Source organism: Anabas testudineus, chromosome 18 (genome assembly GCF_900324465.2).
Source record: "Anabas testudineus chromosome 18, fAnaTes1.2, whole genome shotgun sequence".
Classification (NCBI taxonomy): domain Eukaryota; kingdom Metazoa; phylum Chordata; class Actinopteri; order Anabantiformes; family Anabantidae; genus Anabas; species Anabas testudineus.
This window is the reverse complement of record NC_046627.1, coordinates 27,398,088-27,421,119: the sequence shown is the minus strand read 5'-3', so window position 1 is coordinate 27,421,119 and position 23,032 is coordinate 27,398,088. Positions and strand designations below refer to the sequence as shown.

Here is a 23,032-nt window from a genome sequence, read left to right as displayed (position 1 = left end):
ACAGTAAAATGCAGTCTATTTATTTCTAAAGATGACGTGTTGCATGTCAGGGTCAGGCTCAATCGCCAACCTGAGACAGTAAACTACAGATTTTCTGCTGAGTTGGTTTGTGGTCGTGTGATTAAATGCAAATTTGTTTGGTTATGTTTTGTTTGCAAAAACAGAATGTGTGCTTTCAATAGTGTTTGAGCATAAATTGAGGATATAGCACAGGTATAAGCTTAAGATTCTGGATTCTCAGACATAATAGTGAGTAAAGGCAATTCATTGTTGGTTTTAGTTTTTAATGGGATTTGTTGACAACAACAAAAATGTAGAATCTCTGGCCTCTCTGGCCCTTTACGTAGGCCTATGTAGACAGGATAGAAAGCAAACCTTAAGGTTTTGTATGTATCTTCTCCATTTACTCCAGTATGACCCTGCATCAATGATTTTTAATACCTTTTATTATTTAGGCTGCCTGACGTTACATGGTGCTTATTCTTAAACAAATTAGCACTAAATAAGAATGCCACAGAGTGACTGACTCATTGCACACCAAGTAAAGATAGTATTCCAGCAGAAGAGGAAACATTACCCATGTGCCTGGAGTGGGGTGAATGAGTGGTCCACAAGAACAAACCTTGATGGATTTTACAGCTAGAAGCAAAAAGCACATTTGAGCAGGTCCTACAGAACTTTCCACAGGAATCTCAACAGACTTTCCCCCAGTGTATCAGATCACTGTAACCTCTGTTTAGATGATCAAAAATAGTTTTTACCCCAGAACATTTAGAGAGAAAAAAAGTGTACATTTATTTTAACCCAACAATACAAGATGATATCCACACATAGCCCTAAACCAAATGACGATCCAGGCACATAACCAAGAAGGCCATTTCAGTCTTTCAGAGTTCATTAGTTTTGCAGCTTGTAGGCTCATTCAGGTCCCTGCACATTGCAACAATGGTCTGCAGGGGGCACTGTCTGCAACAAATAGAGTCTATGTTAAACATAATACCATTCATCTAAAACTGTTGGGTGTAACTGGATAATATGGGCTTTATCATTCACCTTGGCAAAAGCTGTATTTACATAAAGTAACATGAAGGAATAACAAATATAAAACAAAATAATACTTCATATTTGCCAAAAAAGCAAAACAATTTTCTCTCTCAGTGTAAATATGGCACATTGGTTCCTATATTAGAGCTGTAAAAGATCTCATACACATTTAGACCATTTATAAACACTTAAAAACAAAACAAGGAAAAAAAACTAGCAGTACACAATGCATGCTTGGTTTTGCCACAACATTACAAATCTGTAACAGCTCTTATCAAATTCCACTTGGAGAGGCTTCATGCTTTCTTGCATGTCGAAAAAACCCAGCAGCCAGGTATGGGTCCAGAGTGAATGTCAGTTTAAATGTCATGTCTCTGTGGTCTCTGCTGTCTCCAGACTATGCATGTACTCACATCAAGAAAGACAATGATGTTTAAAAAAATGTGTAGTGATAATATAGTATTTAGTACCTTTTCCAGCCTTTATCCATTTTGTATATGCAGACATGAAAGAACACAACATATATGCCAAAATAGGTCCACTTTATTTAGTGTGTGTGTGTGTGTAGTATATATCTAAAATAGTCTTTTTATCGACATTTTATATTGATTGCGCCTGAGTGTAAATGTGCGTGTGAATGGGAGGTAGAGGACAGTGAATTTATTGTTGTGCTAAAATACCAAATATGGTTAATGATGATGTATGTAGTGTTAGAAAAATATTCTTTTTTCAAAGCTTATAAAAAACAAAATGATTTGCATATGTATACAAATGTACATATTGCCAAGTCACCATATGTCCAGGAAAGATTAGTCATGCTTTGGGTGATCCAAATTGCCACACTGCTTAAGGCAAAGGCACAATGAGAGTAAGACAACATGGAGGTATGCAGGTGTGGTTGGAAAGGAGCAACCCCCTGGTTTGGATCAGATCCCAAACCGTCTTGTGAAAGAGAACTTAACACAGTCACAGTTATTGACACTCTCCCCTCCCCACCCTCAGCAAAGAAGTGTTGCAATCTGCTTCTCTGATGTACCAAGGTTCACACAGGCCTCCAATGCATTTTTGTATTATCTACTTTACATGGCCTTGTGTTGTTGTTTTTTTGTTTGTTTGTTTGTTTGTTTGTTTGTTTGTTTTTAGTAGCCCCCACAGAAAGCATGGCAGCTGCATTCACCTCTTGGCTACAGCTGGTAGTGTTGCAAAAGATGAGCGTAGAACATCATCTGCTATCTATGTTGTAGTAGCTGCACTGGAAATATTGCAAAATATTGTCTGTGTTTGTGCTAGTAATGTGTCACAACTCACTGCTGATCACAAAACAGAATCAGAAATCCAGACATGTACAGTAGATGTTTTGAGTTTTTCTTTGAAACACCTAGTTCCATTGCACCATGTTCCCACACTCTAAAGAAGATGCAGTATTGCAGTCACAATGCAGATGTTTCATATTTAACCACAAACTGGATTTCTGGGTTGTGACCAGCTTTATCCACATTTGAACCACCTCCAAGACCAGAGCTGGTTAGTTCTGTAGTTTCACGATCTTTTCACGCTGCCTACTACACTATCTGAGCCTTGTGGATCAGGGTGGCATGGGGATTAAAAGGAGTGGGGCTCAGCCGGGATTTGGGTCTCAGCGTGCCGTTTGTATGCTGATAAATTGTACTATGACCCTCGGACACATGGGAGTTGTTGGTCTCGCTGTCTTGGTCATCCGGATGCTCTTGACTTGCAGGGCCCCCCAAGCCTTCATCTACTTCATCCTCATCATCTGTTACTGGTGGGTAGCTGCAGCTCATAGGATGGGGGTGCTGGTGATTCTTTGTGACACTGCTCGTTCGTGAACCGCCGTCTGTTGGGATAACAGCGCTGCCATTTAGCTGTCTCACTATATCAGTGGCCTGTATCATTGAGTAGCTTGATGGCACGAGAGGAGGGTGTAAACGAGTTTCCTGCTGCAAAGACAAAGAGCAGACAAGTGCATCATCATGAGTTAAGTATGCAGAGATTAATAAGCTGGGTGAGATGCATTCCACCATTTCAGGAATTCAGGCTTTGACTTGTCCTGAAATCCACATGCACAAAAACACACTTACCAAAGACATGTTACTGTCTCTCACATATGTTTCCACCCTGAGTCGATTCTCCTCCTGAGTTCTGTCTCTTCCCCGCCGTGAGTTGTTGTTCAGGACCGGTCTGCCCAGGTAGTCAAATGCACCCCCTCCTCCACGCCCACCTGAGATGGTGGATCGGCTGTCACGGCAGTGAGTCTGCTCCTGTCAGTGCAAGAAAAAACGAGTTTAAAGATGACGTGGTCACATGTGTGTTTTGTACCCCTCATTGAAACTGAAGTAATAGCGTACTTAATTTAATTTACTTCTAATGTGCATGTTTTAAAGCAATAGTAGGCCATCTTTGTAAATGCCCCTACTGGCTTTCTCAGTGTCAGCTATTGTTTAAAGTATTTTCTGAAACTGAGAACAGTTTTGTTTAAAACAGTATCTCTGCTAAGTTAAAACTGAAATGATTTATTTAGTTATTTTAATAAAATGTAGTAGGACACAGTAACTAGTAACTAGACATAAACAAAAAGTGGAGGCCTTTTTATGGGTCTGAACTTTTAAGATGCTTCTATTGAAGAACTGCATTGCGTAGGCTGTTTGGTAATCACAAGGAAAACGTGTTAAAATAGTCCACTTATTGTCACCAAACATGCAGAGCGTGTCAGAGTGTAGCAGACAGTAGGAGAGCATAGTGGAGAAGGGAGAAGGAGAGCGGGGCGGCTTTGAGCCTCCAACATTTGCTTAAGTTGCATGTTGTACTTGTAAATGTACAAGTTTTTCATATAAATCAACCACAATTATAAAATTTACAATAATAAAGTATTAATTACTAATTATATATATATATATATATATATATATATATATATATATATATATATATATATATATATATATATATATATATATATATATATATAAATTGTGTCTCTTCTTACATTTCATACCAATTCACTTAGAAAATATATACAGTATGTTTAAAAACTCTAAACCTGTAAAATACATTTTAAAAAATGTTTTAGCTCTCAGCTACCTTCATAATAATAATTTAAAAAAAAGCACATTAATAATGTTGATTCTGTCTAAGCCCATGGTTTGAGCAAATAAAACTAAAACTCAGCAATAGTAGATTCCACCATTGATAGGATTTAGCACCATTAGGTGGAGAAGGTGGATAACATAAATATAGACCTAAGGTTTTACAATATAATGTGTAATTATTCTAATTAGCAGTATCTGAGATGCACTACATTCAGATTTGAAATGTTGAAACTCAGAACTTAGCCATCCAGCATCTGGACAGTAAAGCCTCATACACCGGCCCTGGCCTTGCATGCAGAGTTAGATAGATACGCAGACTGACCCCGAGGGAAGACATGCTGGTCCTCAAGGTTCCCTCCACCCTCAGAGGGATGCTTTCCTCTGTCTGCAAGTGTAAGAAACAGATGCAGGATTAGCTGTGGGATTTAAGTATCAGGGCCAACTCAAACTCATCAAAACTCACAATCCTCCCTAAATGGCTGTGCATAAAACATCACTCAGCCACTGACTCAAAGACACACACAGTAGGTGTAGCAGTGACTGATGATAGACAAGAGATTATCCCTTGACTGCTGCATCTAGCTGACACCCGTAGTTACAGAGCACAGTATAAAGTATTCACTTTAGTAAAACTTGGAGAATTTCTGAAGGATATTAAATAAATAATTGTGTGAAACACTGGAGACCAGGGTCCAACTGATTGTCATCAATGGTGTCAAAGTCTCACAGCCCGAATCAGGTCGTGCAGACATGAGTGAAAACACCGGATGATGCTGCGGTAGAACAGTATCTTCCGCGAGAAAAGAAAAATTCAGTATCAGTACCACTCCTCTGGTGTCGGTGCTGACGGAGTTCATTCTCCTGAACGACGCATGTCTGGAGAGAGTGCTTATTTCCTCCCTGTGAGAGACGAGACAGAGAGAGAGAGAAGAGAAGGATATTTTAATGATTGAAGAAAGTGAAAGAGTTTCACTGTGAGTTGTGTGTATTTTTTAAGTGCTTTAACATTTCATACTGCAAATGTTTTATTTAATTTCAGTGCATATGTTTTTCATTTTGCTGTCATCTCATGCTGTCATCTATCAACTGAATTCTCCTCTAATTCTACTTACTATGCTCTACTTTTTTAGCTGTCAGCTGCATTATGCCTAATAGCCCCGATGTGATCTCTTCCATTGTTGTATCTGGCTTAATCTACCCTGCAGCGATTATTAGTTTCATCTCATCCTAATCATACATTGCATTATCTGAGCATACTTCTTCACAGTCAGCTCCCTCTTCAGTTTCTTGTTCTTGCGTTTGTGGTGGCATGTGACAACGATGATGATGATTAGCATCAAGATCAGCAGCCCTCCAGCAGCCCCCAAGATGATCCACATAAGTTCATGCTCTGGCCCCGGCCCCGGCCCCGGTCCTGGTCCCGGCCCTGGCCCTGGCCCCGGCCCTGGGGATCCCGTAAAGTAGAGGGTGACACAGGATTAGGTGGATCTATTCATCAGTCCCCAGAGCATATATTATTATCGCAAGTCTGTTTTTGTGATGCTGACAATGCTGTCATCTACCTGCCATAGCAATCTCCACCTCCGCCTTCACTTCTCCCACTTCATTCTTCACCACACACTGGTAGGTGCCACTGTCCAACACAGTTAGGGGTCGCCCAAAAAGTAGTGTTCCGTTTGGGTGGGGGATCACACCTTCTGGCAAGTCGCCATCCATTCTGCAAACACAAGAAAATACAAGCCAAAGTTACATTACAGTGCCACACATGGACCTCCTATTTTGTAACCTAAGTAAAGTCATCCCTCATTATGAAAATTTGATTCAGATGGGAAATAAACTATTGGCTACTGTCCAAAAATTACTGGGATGGGAACATCACACACATTATTTTATAATTACTTAAAGTAGCAAGGCCCTATAAACACCTTGACTAAAAGAAAAAACACCCTCCTCATATTATGCAGCACATAATGAATAACATTGCTGATACAGTCCAACTAAAAGTCAGTTATGAGTTTAGCCAATTCTTTATGCCAACAATTGTTACTTCCAAAGATCATTTGGAAGGTTATTTTTCCCACAGTCCCCTGTGACATTGAAATTTAAACTATAAGAAATAAGAAATAATAATTTCCACAGTCACCTAATTGCATAACAGGGGTGGAATTAGTGATCGTACACGTCTAACAAACTGATGTGTCCTGCTACTGAAGATACTAGATAGGTTTCATGTGTTTACTTTAAGATAGTTATGTTTATCTGTTAAAATGCAAAATGAAGCAAGGTAGGAGAGTGACGAATTATGTCGGGAGATACCTTTCAACTATGTTTCTATCAGATTAGTTTTAATCTATCTAGTTTTATTTCAAACTAGAGTGATACAAGTGATCCATTCTATGAAAATATATTTTTAGTATAAATGTGTAAATCATCTGTCAGTATACCACCATATACTGTAGTTCCTGGCAGGGTGACTCAAGGAAAATGTTACATCAGCTCTGATGAGCAACACTGCCCAGGGTGTTGTTTGGCGCATTTAAGCAGGTTGAACAAACATATCTGTGACCAACAAGAAAGAGGAACTGTCTGTTTTACACTGCCATGATAACATCTCGCACAAATCAACACGTTCTACTTCCTCCTCCACATGTCATCACCTCTTGGTTTGACCGCAGTCGCTCTGCCTACCTGCTCCCAGTAGTACCCCTCTATTTATTTTGGACAAGGCATCCCTTTCCCTTTCTCTTCTCACTCCCCTTCGTGTGAAACTGTCTCATCTGTCTGCTTTCAGCACAAGCCGCAACACGACACTGTGACACCAGCCCTTGCTTCACCTGCCGCCTTTTATTGACAAATCCAACAGGTTTTCCCACTGTCGTGCGTGTGTGTGTGTGTGTGTGTGTGTGTGCGTTCATGTGAAATACATGCATTCGTAAGGAGAGGTTGATTGTAATTGGATGCTCTCTCTCTGTGTACGCATGTGTGTGTGTAGATGTGTGTGTACGCGCTCACTCGTGAGTCTGTGCTTGCATGGCGTGTGTCTGTTGAGCCTTACTCACAAAACCTCCATTCTCAAGGTGTGTGCCTGTGACTAACAAGTAGTATGTACATCACCATCCGGCAAAAGCAAATCAAATAGGAAGAAACATCACCGAACCATTCATCTTATTGTATTTACATATTAGAGGTGCATATCCCACAACTGTGTGTAAGGAATTTCTCCCTTAGGGCCCAACTGTCACTTGCCATAATTTGATAGGAGCCATGCCTTTTCCAGCCACTTTCTGTGGCTCGCATTCTTTCTGTCCAAATGTCTACACCACGCCCTGAGAATGTAATAATGCGCCAGAGAAAATGACTTAAAGATGACACCAGGTGACTCAAGCAGAAGAAGTCAGGCATCTGAGTCAAATCCTCGTCGGGGTTTGAATCCAGGCAGCAATGTGACGCATTATCAAACATACACGCAAATTTGAATCTGTCAGTTTCCATTGAGGCAGCAGAATCAGGAGGTGACAGTGCCAGGGCTTGTTTGCTTAAGTCATGTGAAAAGAGGTGGAAATCTGTTTCTGTCTAGAGCATAAACAAAACTAATACTAATCTTTGAAGAGATGGCAGGAAAGTGGCAGGACTGTGTATTATGCAGACTGCATGTTTGCGGAACATTGCTCCATAGCACTACTAGTGTTCAAAAACTCTAAACTAAACCTTTAACTTCAGTTAGAACAGCTTGTCCTACATAGAGAACGTAAAGTTGATGTCAGGCCGTGTTGAATTTATGTTTATGAGTGTCATGCTGTGAGGATGGCAGATTTTCAGGACTGGACAATAAACAAGAAACCGCTATGACCTGATTGTACTCCCACAGTTTGACGGCTGGTGACTTAGCAGATCTTCCATGTACATGGAAGTAGTGCCTCTTAGTCTATAATCAAGTCCCTGGCTGCCAAATCATATGAACCTATGTAATTTTAAGTTTGCCCTATTATAACTTTTTTTATTCAGTTTCTCCTGGTAGCATTCCTTTTCTTTTTTGTCTTTCCCCCTTCTACAGTACATCTTTCCTTCTCTATGACATTTAAACAACAGTGGAACAAAACAAATGTATGCAGGTATTCCATGGCAACCACCATGGCAGGCGCAAGTAAACAGAGCGCTTATGCTTTTAAGATGGCACCGTCAACATGCAGCTTGACGTGACCTCTATACAGCATATGCTCACGAGTAATCACAGTGCATGTTGTCACATAGTCTAGTATGGTAAAAACATGAACAATAATTTTTTAAAATGCATCAGTGAGCCATGGTGTTGGACTTGTTGACATGTTCCTTCATTACCACAAGCACACCATACACTGCAGTGTATTTTGAGTTGATCCACGTATATGCCATCCAGCTGCTGTAAATAATCATTAGTGCACCAACTGTGTATTAATCTGCAGCTGAAAATAACTGTGTAACACATTACAGCACATATTCCTCTGTGAGTGATAAGACTGCAGCGCACAGGTGTTTTTAGAAATATTCTGTCTTGTATAGAGCATGGGAAATGAACCAGAACACCCAAGGTGACCTGAGTGCGACCTCACCGAACGTGCTGTTTAAACTGTTCCCTGGTGAAATCATAGTAAAATAATTGGCTTAAACACTTGAGGTTCTGAGAAAAGTAACAGTGACCAGACACATCAGACAGTTAGTCACACGAGCACCAGACAGCCAGAGAGGAAGGCGTGGCCTACTGTACCTGATCCAGGTGAAGCTCTGTGGTTTGGGGTTTCCTCCACTCACACACCTCAGTGCAGCATTCTCCATACCCACGTACCAGGCTCTATTGTAGCCAGTCACCTCTGCATGTGGAGGGACTGAGAGGGAGAACAGTTCAGTCAGTCGGTTGTGATGAGAAAAACAACTGACTGAGTTTGTAAAACAAAACAAAAGTAACTTTACAAAGTCTCCTCCAATTATCAAGTGATGTTCATGGCCATAAAAAGTGTGAAAGTTTATTTCTTATTCTGTACATGATTTTTTTTTTTTATGTGCTCATTTTTCAGGCTGTAATTGGGCCTTTTTGATTGATTGATTACTTTGACTCATCAGTGGAACACCACATCTGTACAATGGGATGAATACTCACAATGCACCACCAGGTTGTTTGTGAGCCTGCGGGGGCTCGGTAAAGTTGGGTGCCACACTAGACAGTCCAGCTTTTTGCCGTTCAAGCTCCTCAGGGGGTGCAGGGAGTAGTGCGAGGAGACTGCCCCATTCTCAGAGGAGCGGTTGGTGGCCTGACCGTTTAGTTCGGTGTCCCAGGAGAGGCGGGGAGGCGGGCGGGCTACAGAGCGACATATAGCAGCCGCCTGGTAGCTCTGTCCCTCCACCATAATCACAGGGTCAAGGGAGGAGATAGGAATTGCTGGAGGGAGAGTTGTTACAATATTTGATCAGAGTAAAGATGGTGATAAGTGCTGTAAATATATTTTTCTGTATGGTGTGTCACATAAACACATAGATTTTGGCAAAGTTTTCTTTTTGTCACATTTGTATTTTTGACTGTGCTTTTGTCACTGGTTTCCAGTTAGCTGGACTCACCGATTGCAGTCTAGAGACATTTAAATCAAACTCTGATGACATTTAACAGATTAATTTGCTTATGTAGTCAGCACCATTACTTAGTCAAATGGGATCAAATCATGCACACACACACACACACAGCAGGACCTGTCCACTGATTAAACACATTAGTTACAATTCTAGTATCAAATAGACACTAAAGGAGGCATGGCTGTGGAGTCTTCCAGTTATTTGTGTGCTTTAAAACTCTGCATTACGTTGTTTTTATACAATAAAATGTAAAATGTGTTTGAAAAAAGATAAAAAGTTGAATACCTAATTCATTGTTTCTTATACGAGTGCTTATTACCTTACAAGGAGTGTACCAAAATGCTCAATGGGCGCAAAACTACTCACAAATAAGGTGATGAGTAAGTGTGTTGTCATCACTAGGTGTAAACACATCTTTAGTCACACAGTCAAAGTCACTATACCTGAGAATTTGTGAAACAAGTGTTGAGTTGAGTTGGAAAGATTTTAGGGTTTACTATCAGGGTTTACTATCACTCCTGATCTTTTTCTACCATAATGCAGAGCCATTAAGGAGGAACTCACTCCACACGATGAGCGACATGTCATTGTCAAAGTTGCCAGAGGGGAAGGTGCTGACTCTGCAGGTGTATTTCCCCTCGTCTGAGACCTCGGTGCTCATGATGACCAGAGACGAGTCCACAGTGGGTTCGCTGCTTCTAAAGCGCACGCGTCGAGACCACGTCCCGAACGCTGCAGGCAGACAGACAAGCAGGAAGAGAGAACGACAGAAAGTAAGGATGTGAGAGCGATGAGGAGGCAACATTTAAAGGAACTGAGGAAAGATGTGACACACAAAATTCAGTCCAGCAAGTTCAAACCAGACCTGGGGGGTTCTTTTGTCACTTTCAATTCAATTCAAATCTCTGCCTTCATGCTTGAATTACATTTAATTCTGGACATTTAGCTCCCGGTTTTACCCGACATGTCTCAAACACCCAATATTAAACCACCAGATTATATTACAAGAAACCATCCATACAGAGCAAAGGTCAGTGCTTTGGAACCCTTGAAATATTTGTCCAATAACAGCGAAATGTGTCTCTCGCAGTCCACAGTCCATTTACCACTTTTATGGGATTGTGTGCACTTGTCTTTAAGCTCTGTTAGTTTGAGGACCAGAGAAAAAAAGGCCTCGAGCCAACACTTGTCAAATGAAACTGACAAATCAACCCCAAAGTGTGCTCGGTCGAGAGAACACGTACTGTAGCAGTGAGTGCTATAAAAGAAAAGAGATTTCCCACTGTGAGAAAAGGGGAAGATTATTATTCTAAACGTTCTACAAAAAACGTTTTAAGCGTGTTGCTGAGGATGTGATTTGACCCTGACTCGAGCAAGAACCTCACCCGAGCCAGGCTACGTTGCCAACTGACCTGTCTGCCCATTTTGGGGATGTGCAGTGATGATCTGTTCCTTAGTGGCGTCAGGTTTCTCCTTATACCAGGTGACCTGCACCATCAGGTTGCCCTCGCTTGGCTGGTAGTGACAGGGCAGGATGGTTTCCTCCTCTGCCAAGGAGCGTATGGAATTGTTAGGAGGACGCTCCACAAAGCCCCCCTGTACCACTGTAACTGAAAGGAGAAGATGATGTTGGTAAAAGTCTTGTACTGGACAATCAAGCATGTGCAGCCAATTGACTGGATGATGAACGGTGTTACAGTCTGAAGTACAGTGACACTGAGCTGGACGCTAAATCCCTCCAGCTCCAGACCTACAACCTTACAACATTACAAAGGCTTTAACCCACACAATGGAAACATTAGTTTCCAAAGCACCCGCACGGCTGACTGACCCTGGTCTGATTGTTTTTTCATCTGTCTCTGCCCTGTCAACTTCTGATCACCTGGATCAGGTCTGTTCAGCCATTCATAAACTGTAAGTGCCGGGAAAACAAGCAAGGACCCCTCAGCCACCGCTGACCTACGCAGATCAATTCATTCAAACAACAATAGACAATGACGCACAGTAATGAAGGTCAGCAAAAAGGACACTTTTCACTGTAACCTAAAGGCTTCTTGTTTTTGTTATTTGTTACCACTGCAGTTAGCTTAGCTTAACACACAGAGCTAACCTCCAACCCTCTATTTGGACATAAAATCCTCCTGTCCACTTTTCTAAAGCTCATTTATTGAGACCGTATAGATCAAGTCAGTGTGAAAGAGTGAGCATATGCGCTGGACTATTTTAGTGTGTGGTTGTGTCTCTGTTTCCTGTGTCTTCGCTAAGCGTTGCTAATATGAGCTAATCTAAGTAAACCATGCATATGTACATATGTGATTAGCATTGAACTTCTCACCTGACTCGGAGTGACTCGGACAAAATGTCAGTTTGTTTCATTAATACAGTTGTTCTGCTAACGAACTGAAGTTGCACAGCGTCCTGACTTTCAACTAATGTGGCAGCTAGAAAAACAAAAGCTTAGGTGGAGTGGAAGGAGTTCACACTTAGTGAAGACAGAAACCAGGGAGGAGAGAGAAAAACAGGGCGTCTAACAGCCGCGAGCCGTGCACAGGTGAAGATATGTGGCTCAACTAGTTGCTCGAGATTAAGCTTTTCAAAGCAAACTCACAGAGCTTTACTTCAGTGTCTGGACACAACCAGGCCCCAGCAAACATCCAGGACAGTGCATAATAATAACTCCGCACACGGCGTCACGCTGTCATTATAAAACAACAAACAGCCAGTGCTGCCATCAGCCTCTCTCCGTCTCCCTGTTCTGTCTGTTTGCTGCTCATATTTGCTCTCCTGTCTAATACCAACAGTCTACGACGTGTCACCTTATCTTGTGCTGTCCTCCAGCAATGGGACACAGTGCGCACGCTGTCACTCGACGCACAGATGGTCCAGTGTGAAAAGTGCAGGAGCTGAACGCTTGGACCGCTTCAGAGTCTCCTGTGTGTCTTGGCACAGCGCGGAAATGAGACTCAGTCGGGTTTGGTGTGAGTTGGTGAGTGTGATGATGGCCCGGACATCTGATTCATCTCCGCAGCGTGTTATTATACTGCTGATCTTGGCGTCAAACCCATGATTCCCACTGATTGATTTACTTTCTGAAGGTGCAGCTTCCTGATGGGGAGGACCGTTCAGGGACACTTCATAACGTGACTGACAGTATGTATCCAAGCTGAAATGCAGGCAGGCTGCTAGGCTGGAGCTGTCATACACTACGTTGCCCCTAAATTGAAAAGTCTGAATTTGTCATTAGAGACAATGGGATCATTGTGCTGCAGACAGTAGTCCCAACACGTCTTACTGAAGCTGCTTTCACTACGCTTTCTGTTTCAATTCCGAGCAACAGCTGGTTTTGAATAAATACAATTAATGACACTACATGATACTATTAATGTTCATTGAGTCACATATGTCACTTTGAAGTGCTAATGACAAAACAGACGACAGCCTCCATGTAAGTTTGGCATGTAAGCATGCTTCCATTTTCTAAGAGGTGCATGAACTTCTAGCACAGTCCTGTAGCTTTCTTTAGGACCACTGAGATAGTGGTCATGTAAAAGACATGAACTGGGTGTTACAGTGTCTGTCACACCTGTTTCCTGCTGACCCACGCTCAATTGCAGGATTTCTCTTTGACACTTCTTACGTCTCTGTGCCGTTCACATGGGGCCTGTTCCATGAGTTGTGTTCTTTGGGCTGGTTTGTGTGTGTGTGTGTGTGTGTGTGTGTGTGTGTGTGTGTGTGTGTGTGTGTGTGTGTGTGTGTGTGTGTGTGTGTGTGTGTGTGTGTGTGTGTGTGTGTGTGTGCATGTGCGTGTGTGTGTCTGTTGATTGTTGCTGAACGCCTGTTCAGATTTGTCAGTGGTTAGGATGTGATTCATGCGTTTACCATCAGACTTGATGAGTGTACTCTGCAGACAGGTGTGTTTTTTTCCATTAATGTGTGTGTGTGTGTGTGTGTGTGTGTGTGTGTGTGTGTTGGTGCTTCAAAGTACTGTGGAATCTGTCTCCGCTGCATTACTAGAATAACACCTTACTTACTGCTAAGTAATGTATGAGACTAAGAGGTTTGAGTAGAAAGACTCTGCGATGTATGTGTCTACATTATTTATCATGTGTACACACAGATTTTGGCTTAAGCCAAACACACACACACACACACATGCACTAGGAGGGTCCACACGGTTCCTATGAATCAGCCTGAAGGAGGAGGATTGATCAACAATAACCAGTTTTTCCTGAAATATCAGAAAGTGTTTTTTTCCTCAGAAGCACAACTCCAGCTCAGTCTACCCTTGAGAAAGGCTGGTCACCTTCCCAGAGTGTACACTAACCCTAGGAATATACAGGCTACTCACCCCTGTATAATCGAAGGCAGCAGCTCTGCCATGAACTGTACTTCCACAACATTATCATTTCTCATTATATTAATGTTTGGCCGACTCATTCTTTTTAAATAGGGTGGCTGTAGCATTATGACCACCTGCTAACCTAATGCTCTCCAGTACAACTCCACCGCTCACTGTGACCTCAGCAATAAACATGTAGTAGAATTAACACCTTTCTGACAGGTTTTAACAAAAACAGATCAACTATAACCTCGTAAAAGTAGAGTTCATGGCAGAGCTGCTGTGTGGGATTGCATTAGACTGTACAGGTCTCCTAATAAAGTAGAGAGTGTAGACCAGATACTGCAGGACAGCTTTGAAAATCCATAAAAGATCACATGTTCAGTATGCTTAGGTCTTTTCTTTTAACGAAATGAATGCTTCAGTAGTGTAACTAATCAACACAGGAGACTGATGGTCCTAAAGGAATAATACATCCTTCACCAGACAAAGGAAAAACAAGTGTGGCAGGGCGCGTTTTGGATGAAGCGTTCTTACCAAAGATCCAGGAGAGACGCACACACAGAGACAGTGTGTTCAGCAGAGACGTCATTCTCTCTGCCAGTCACTGTTCACTGAGCTCAAGCTGGGGAGGTTTGGGCGCTGGGATGAAGCTCATCAGTCCAGGAGACAGTGTCCTGAAGGACAGGCGCGCGTCGGCCAGCGAGGCGCACTCATGCCTCGTGCGCCCCGATCATCTTGGAAGAAATGCTTTTTTTTTTATTTTTTTTTTTTATTAATATTATAATTTAAAGTTCCAGTTTAGATCCTTTCCAAAGTCCCGTCGTGGGCAAAAAAATAAATAAATAGTGGTGGAGGAAAATGTAAATCCTTTCTGTGTGGTTACCTGTTGGAGATACACCTGTTTGTGCCGTGCTGCGCCTCCCTCTCTCTCTCTCTCTCTCTCTCTCTCTCTTTACGCACACACACACACACACACACACACCTATAGGCTGCGCCTGTCTGAAAAGCCACCATTCCGGTTTGGAGTATGACAGTTAAATTTGCTGGTCGCTACTTGCTCGGAGGAGAGGCAGGTGAAAAACACCTGAAGAGCGCGTTTAAACCGCGTCCAGGTGACTGAAGGTTAGAATGCGGGCGTACAGACCGACACCAAAACTACAGGCCACTCCTCTCATGTAGGAAAAACAACAACTAAATCCGTTCATGTGGAAGAGATGATGACACATCGCAGCAAGGAAGAGCGCAGCAGAGACCCCGTTGTGTAAATGTATTTATTGGTTACATGTCAAACAGGTTTTTATCAGTCTGATCTGGCCTACATATGACACAGATCCAGTCCTCTACACTTTAAAGGGTGTCACAGTAGTCAGAAAACTATTATATTCATTTTTATTTGTTATTTAATACCTTATGGATGAAGGTTCAGCACTAGTCTAAATAAGATAATTACAGAAAATCAGTTTTATGTTAGTTTCCCTTTAAAGTTCAATGACAGAGTCATTCAATAAGCAAGTGTACATTCAATATAGTAGCTCTATGTTTCCAACAGGCTGCAGTTCACATACAGAATAATGATCTTCACACCCCTTCCTCTTGCTTTTTGTTTCTCTCTGCTAGGAGTGTGTGTGTGTGTGTGTGTGTCTTATGTCAAGTAAGAACACACCAGAGACACTATGGCTGCCATCCTGTGGTGTATAGGGAACACTGTTCAGCGTCTCTATGAGGCTTCACTGGCACTGGGGAAAAGCATGCTGGACTTTTCCCCCACGCGTCCACAATGTGCATTTCTCTCCAAATCTACTCTACTTCCAGATCAAATTTCTGCAGAAAAGTGAGCACCTTCTTCACATAGGAGGTTTTATACAAGCGCAGGCTCTTATCGCTGCCTGCTGCACATATGCTCAAAAAAGAAAAAAAAAAGCTACCATCTTTCAAATGGCTTGAAAGAGGAAGTTGGCAGAAGATTGAGGCATTTTGGCACAGACGTCGCTTTGAATATGCCCTATACATACACAACAAATATAAACATTCACTTCTTTTTTTAATTACTAATACGGTATAAAATATCTGTGAAGCTGAACAGTTATTAAAATATGCCTTCAAATTAAATATAAGAGCCCTGGAAATATCTTACATAAGGCCTTTCTGAGAAGCGCTCTGTCTCCCCCTCCTCAACTTAACTTCCTACAAAGTCTCGAAAAAGGGAAATGACAACCGGTGCACACGACCACACATTCTCTACAAAATTAAGCAAACTCCAATACGCAGTATTTCAATTTTAAAAAAAGGTATTAGTTAGAGAATATTTGTCTTGAGCTTTCAATCATCGTGTCACTTCTTCCCTCCAATAGTTTCATATGTGTCCTGGGCATGAGGGGTCAGTCCCTGAGAGGGCGAGACAGAGAAGGAGAACATGAGGAGTACAGTATTAAATAATAAGATTTGTTAACATGATAAATGGTCATTTAACACAGGACCATTCCTGGTATAAAAACTCACCGTATAGATGCCCTCTTCAACGTTCTGCAAAGGGAAACACATTATCAGATACAAGGAAACTGTGAGCAAATAGACATTGGTACATAAACTTGAGCAACTTGGCTTTAACAGAATGTATGCGTGAATTTATATAAAGAAGAAAATGAGGAAGGACAGAAAGAGGAAAGAGGAAGAACAAAGGGGAGAATATAAAAAGCCATGAGAGAAGTGATGCTGGCTAGAAAGTATAGCGCACCAGCACAGTCTGTGGCTGGTGATAGACTATAATAAGGCACGAAGCTGTAAAACTAAAGAGCAGCATTAGCGCTTCTGTACTGAAAAGAAAAGTCCCAGCGCAAGTTGGCTTTAAAACCAAGAATCAATGTGAAAAAAGAGAAACACAGATGTGATTAAAGCTGGTGGTCATATTTCTGTGCATTTACATACAGCTAAGAGGGTTCTACAAATGTGCACTCCTCTAGTAGTTGGAGTAGTTGAGACGATATACAGTGTAGGTTTGCGATCATAGTATTTGGTAAGGCTCCAAAAAATACACAATCACACATTTCCCATGATGCAACCGAGTTTTTTTAGACTTTCCCTGACACGTAAACTGCTGCCTCTTTGCAGCCTAAATGTCAGCTTCCTGTCAAATGAAGCTTATTAAAATCACTGTTGATGAAAAAAAACTGACCAGTGCTCAGTCAAAAAAACTGCCACTCATCATTCTGTGTTTGTACTCTGTCCAAAATCTAGTTAGGTAGGCAAACAGTGAATGTGGCTGTTGAATCTGCTGTGTATACAGGCTTTTCACGGGTCTCTCATGAAACAGCGGATGTCTGGCTGCTTTTTGGTGGTCTCAGGAAATCGAAACCTTGTCAAAGAGACACAACAAATTCACCTAATTCACCACAATATATTCAACCAAACATGTATGTGGACATGAAGTTTTTTCTTCCTGCTTCCTGTCATCGTTTGCCCGCTGAGGTTTGACCTGACCAGTGAGATTATTTTTCATCCTCCAGAGCAGCTCTGCCTCTGGTTTGTTTGTGGCATGTGGGTTTCTCATTACTGAATTTGTTCTTACTCCTCTATGTTCATTTTATATTTCAGTCATGTATGTGCAGTGTGCATGTATGTATATGTGTTGTTTCTTACCTGCTTTGGCTTTCCTTTCCCAACTGCAGCCTCCCTAGCATTGTAGATCTGTAATAGATACGACCATTAAAACAAACCGTGCCTGGTGGCATGGACGTGTGTTCATTCCCTTTTCACAAATGCACAAGAGCAGCAGAAGATCATTACAACTAATTAGCATTTCTCCATTCAAGTTGAAAGCTTTAGGGATTTGATACCTGTTGAATATTTTCTGTGCAACATTTTGCTGATGACATTATGTTTTACATGTAATAATGTAACTGATACTACCTCTGTTCTTTGTTCCCGTTTAAAATAATCATTTTATTGCATATTTCCTTTATTTGAGGTACATTTACAAACATGCATGAAATCGTTCTGTTTTGAGTTTGTGTAAAGGCAGAAAAGCAGCATTCAAACCTTGATTCTGCAGTAGAGAGCTGTAAGGATGATGCCGTACAAAAACAGGATACCATCCAGCACATAACAGATCTGAGGTTCTGAGAGAGCAGCTGGGGAAACCAAAAGCATATGTTAGCACCAAAACCAACCATAACAACAGAACTTTGTGCAACTGCGTGATCATTTAAATTGGAACGGACTCTAAATCAGGGATCCCTCATAAAAAGCAGTGTCAAATTGTTGCATCAGTGGATTATGTCATTTATCCTGTGTTCCAGGTGCTTTTGCAAGCAGCCAACATTTTGAGACACCATGTCTCGTCACCGTATGTGACTTCAGTTGTGTTAAGAAACAGTTGAGTAACAGTGGAGTCACCATTTCATAATCTGAAATACACAGTACCAGTGGCCAGTGCAGTCGGGAGGAAGATTTAAACAATTTTAAAGAATTACACTGCATCATTTGCATATTAAAAATACAAAACATGTACGAAAAATGTGGACAAATAAGGTGGCTTTCTTTGCAGGGAAGTGACTCACTGACTGACTTCACACGCGCTTAGAAGAGCAGGACTTCCGGCCAGCGTGACTCAGAGATGGGTTAGGGCTGCGGTGCACAGAGGAATTAATTATATTATCAGAGAAGACCGTTTTCATATTGCTGTTCATTTTACAGTGCAGTGGTCGAATTCATCACAAAAAGCTGCCAGTGCAGTGCCACCAAGATAAAAGATAATACACGCATGTGTTAAGTACCACTACTGTCCACATAAAGACACACTAGTGTCCAATCCAGATAATTTAATTATTAAAAATTAAGTTCAGAAGTAAGAGGGCTTTTATTTTGTAGGAGAGGGAGCTCCAAAGAAGAAGAGCTGGTGGTCAACAGAAAATGGTTTGTCCATGTAAGACTGTTTTTTTCTACTCAGTGTTGGAGCTGTGCTTTGCTTGAATCATTTCAAAGCAGCGTTGTTTCACACAGAACCGACAACTAATAAACTAAAAAAGAGTTAGATGTAAGATACAAGTGTGAATACAGGAGGAGGGGGGTGAGGTCATGTATTCTCAAGTGTTAAAATGAAGACTAACTCAATTGAGACGTGTGATGTTTGGATCAGTACGCAGGAGAAGGGTTCGTTTTCAGGCTGGGAGTACTGCACTGTAACACACTGTAACACACTCTTAAGACACTGTAACACACTGTAATGCACTGTGACGCACTGTAAGACACTGTAATGCACTGTGACGCACTGTAACGCACTGTAACGCACTGTGATGCACTGTGACGCACTGTAACACACTGTAACACACTGTAATGCACTGTGACGCACTGTGACACACTGTAACGCACTGTAACACACTGTAACACACTAACGCACTGTAACACACTGTAACACACTGTAACAAACTAACGCACTGTAACACACAGTAACACACTGTAACGCACTGTAAAGCACTGTAAGACACTGTAAGACACTGTAATGCACTGTGACGCACTGTGACGCACTGTAAGGCACTGTAATGCACTGTAAAGCACTGTGATGCACAGTAACACACTGTGACGCACTGTAACGCACTGTAAAGCACTGTAAAGCACTGTGATGCACTGTAACACACTGTAACACACTGTAACACAGTGTGATGCACTGTAACACACTGTAACACACTGTGATGGACTGTAAAGCACTGTAAGACACTGTAACACACTAACGCACTGTAACACACAGTAACGCACTGTAATGCACTGTAACACACTGTGACACACTGTGACGCACTGTAACGCACTGTAAGACACTGTAACACACTAACGCACTGTAACACACTAACGCACTGTAACACACAGTAACACACTGTAACGCACTGTAATGCACTGTAACACACTGTGACACACTGTGACGCACTGTGACACACTGTGACGCACTGCAACGCACTGTAACGCACTGTAACGCACTGTAACGCACTGTGATGCCCTGTAACACAGTGTGATGCACTGTAACACACTGTAACACACTGTGATGCACTGTAACACACCGTAACGCACTGTAACGCAGCGGGCTTCCAAATGTGACCATCTACATCTCGATGTATCCACTGAACATCGGCTGCTGGATTTAAAATACAAAGACATCTGAATCTCAGCCTTTCTAATGTCCTTCTTGTCCACAGACTGTAGACACAAACTCTTCACCAAAGTGTCATCAGCTCTTATTTTGTTACTGACTGAATTCTACATGGGAGGTATTTCTGACCCTCAGTTTTTGGACTGTGGAGCTCTGATGTTCCAGGTAAAAAGGAGAATCACTTACTTGTGCGTCTACAGTTACAACAGTGAAAACAGCTGCCCTTGCTGCTGTAGTTTGGACTTCCTTAAATGTATTCATAGTAATTTCAACTGATGACATTATGGAAACTCCAAATCCCCAGAAAGGATGACAGAAACTGGAAGGACCACACATGATCATTTAAGGCAGTAGAAGAAGCTTAAACGTTTGAAGACCATTAACTCATTTGTTTTTGTTTTTCTAATGATTTGAGGCACAGTAATGATGAAAAATGACATAGACATGACACAGGAAATATTTCCTTCAATAGCTTTAAATGCATGTTATGGGGAGATATGAATTTATTGTCTGATATGAATAACATTTAATTAATCAATAATATTTTTTGTGTGACTTGTAATTACACATTTTAAACCATTTCTTCGGCACGTAGATCTGGTGTCTTTTACACACATTTATTTATTTTGGTCCTTGTTCTTCAACCAGACACTGTTTAATCCAACTGGAGCTGTAACATATATGTTTAGATTTTAGATTGATTACGTGTTGACAGAATGTAAATAACGTCCAACAATGTCAGGATTGTTGGACGGACTTGTCTTCGTGCTCCTGGATGAACAAAAATCCAGAAAGTTCAGCTTCAGATGCTTCTCTAAATATTAAACAGAGTGTGTAATGCCTGTGAGCCAGGGAGACGCAATGTGTTATCTACATCAAGATCAAATTTGGTTTCCGCATGTCACATGTAGAGCAGATTAAAAGGAAACAGCAAAAGCTGTGTAGCCACCTAAAATAACCAATAGTCTGATAATATGTGAGACTGCGATGTTGGTATGTGTCTCAGTATATTACCATAAGGTACAGTACTTCTAAATAGGCGGCCCCTTATGACTTCACCCGACCTGCTCAGCTGTATTTAGCAGAGTCGGTCATAATAAATATAGCATGTAGGTGTCTGACGTGTCTAAGCTGTGTGCTGCTTTATATCTGGCAACGGAGGGCGAGATGTATTTGAAGGGTATCAATGGTTAATGGGTAGATTTAAAAAGGTTAGCAAATAATGTGTAAGGCCAAGAGGTAAAATCCATTTACAAAGTAAAAGTAAAATTTAAAACACCTGATAGCTGTGACTTATCCTTCTACTGAAGACCACAGATACTGTAGGTTATTTGTGGTTTGAATTAAAACTAAGATCTCTATGTTGTAACACCTCATTTTATACGCACCGGATATTAATGAATACTGTACTTTAATGCAATTTAAGTGCATTTCTGAAATATCTCTACTTGACCTACCCCACTACATTTATTCGATTTATTTTAACTATAGTTATTAGTTATGTTTCACAATCTGATTAATATTACGAGACATTATATTCCTAAGACTTTATTGATCCAACAGTAAAGTTTTGCCTTATTATTAGTAGATTCTTAACAATCCTGTACAATCACCAGCAGGTAAAATGAATTTGGGCATTACCAGCTGCAACATTAAACTGATGAACAAGTGAATGCAACACAAGAGTGTAACAGTACACTGATACGAGCACTGATACAACAGCTAGGAATATAAAACTTGTTACAGAGTAAAACAGCAAGATATTAACTATTAACCAAGAACCAGTACGTTTGGATTTTTTTTTTTTATTAAACATGTCATTAAACACCTGTTTAACTAATAAGTTTTATCTCTGTGTCATTTGTGTGTCCCCAACATTAACTGACCCATTAAAGGCTTTATGTTTCCACTTGTGTCTTTCAATATCAATGTTCATTTTACTCGTGCAGTGATCATTGTGCGTTGTTTTGCTGCTGTACTCATACCTCTTACAGCTGCACATTACATTACGTATTTTTAGTAGTATAATAGCAAAACATACCAAGTATAAACATGAACCGTTGAAGGAGAAGAAAATTGTGAGGAGCCTGATAATAATGTAACAAACGGGGCCAATAGTTCCGTTGCATTTCATACGTGACACTGGGAGTAGTGGTAGGTAAAAAGTGGCCGTGCACACCAGCGTCTAAAGCCCTTACCACACGTTAACAGCAACCAGCAGGGTCAGCTTCTCTTTTCACAGGAACTGTAATGCGGTGACTACACTTAGGCTGCCTACACAGACTGTAACAAGGCCATATGTAAGAAAAACTAATCACTCTGAACAGACATGTACTCATCAACCACACTGAGGATAATTCATTTGGTTTGGGTCAAATGTTTAACCTAGTTTATAATGTGAAACCACCTTCATTTTAACCATATACCTCAGCAGCAGCAGCATTTTCTATCTGGATTAGGGTGTTTTCAAACACACCCTTCCATTCTGTCCCCTATATAAAGTTCCTTTCATCAATTAAAAAGGCATCACGGAGCTGTCGGGACACAAAGAAAAGAAATTCCAAGTTACAGTACATTTACTCAGTTTGTTACAACTTACCAGCTCTCCCAAAACACATCCACAGAGGAATCACCACCAGCAACGGGCTCCTGTCCCACACAGCCATGATAACACAGGCTCGACACGGACAAACGGGCTCCTTCAGCAGCCAGCAAACAGCAAACACGACGTGTGTGTGTGTGTCTTTTTTCACACTGCGTACTGGTGAACACCCGAGTATTGCATATCTCACTGACATGAGG

At 41.3% G+C, this 23,032-nt stretch overlaps 2 protein-coding genes across 3 annotated transcripts; both read right to left on the bottom strand.

The window, feature by feature from the left end:
* Nucleotides 1-426: 426 nt before the first annotated feature.
* nectin4a (nectin cell adhesion molecule 4a) lies at nt 427-15,181 on the bottom strand. Of its 2 annotated transcripts, none has more exons than XM_026352566.1 (11): nt 14,629-15,181; nt 11,165-11,362; nt 10,317-10,484; nt 9,286-9,564; nt 8,896-9,013; nt 5,714-5,868; nt 5,409-5,604; nt 4,976-5,051; nt 4,474-4,536; nt 3,144-3,323; nt 427-3,002 (listed from the first exon to the last, which is right to left on the bottom strand). In XM_026352566.1, the coding sequence occupies exons 1-11, from the start codon at nt 14,681-14,683 to the stop codon at nt 2,607-2,609; spliced, it is 1,884 nt and encodes a 627-aa protein (XP_026208351.1). In that variant the 5' UTR covers nt 14,684-15,181; the 3' UTR covers nt 427-2,606. The 2 variants fall into 2 exon arrangements, with proteins under 2 accessions (XP_026208351.1, XP_026208352.1); XM_026352567.1 differs by having other exon boundaries at nt 5,409-5,595; nt 14,629-15,180.
* Nucleotides 15,182-15,351: 170 nt separating this feature from the next.
* fcer1g (Fc fragment of IgE, high affinity I, receptor for; gamma polypeptide) lies at nt 15,352-23,025 on the bottom strand. Its single transcript, XM_026352568.1, has 5 exons — nt 22,830-23,025; nt 18,130-18,221; nt 17,731-17,778; nt 16,594-16,617; nt 15,352-16,479 (listed from the first exon to the last, which is right to left on the bottom strand). The coding sequence occupies exons 1-5, from the start codon at nt 22,894-22,896 to the stop codon at nt 16,426-16,428; spliced, it is 285 nt and encodes a 94-aa protein (XP_026208353.1). The 5' UTR covers nt 22,897-23,025; the 3' UTR covers nt 15,352-16,425.
* Nucleotides 23,026-23,032: the final 7 nt, after the last annotated feature.

Coding starts and splice junctions, on each gene's coding strand:
- nectin4a (XM_026352566.1), bottom strand. CDS start 14,683: ATGACGTCTCTGCTGAACACACTGTCTCTGTGTGTGCGTCTCTCCTGG. Junction 10,485..11,164: donor TCCCCAAAATGGGCAGACAG/GTCAGTTGGCAA, acceptor GTCTGCCTGCAG/CGTTCGGGACGTGGTCTCGA. Junction 4,537..4,975: donor GCACCGACACCAGAGGAGTG/GTACTGATACTG, acceptor TTACACTTGCAG/ACAGAGGAAAGCATCCCTCT.
- fcer1g (XM_026352568.1), bottom strand. CDS start 22,896: ATGGCTGTGTGGGACAGGAGCCCGTTGCTGGTGGTGATTCCTCTGTGG. Junction 16,618..17,730: donor GGAAAGGAAAGCCAAAGCAG/GTAAGAAACAAC, acceptor TTCCCTTTGCAG/AACGTTGAAGAGGGCATCTA. Junction 16,480..16,593: donor TTGAAGAGGGCATCTATACG/GTGAGTTTTTAT, acceptor TCGCCCTCTCAG/GGACTGACCCCTCATGCCCA.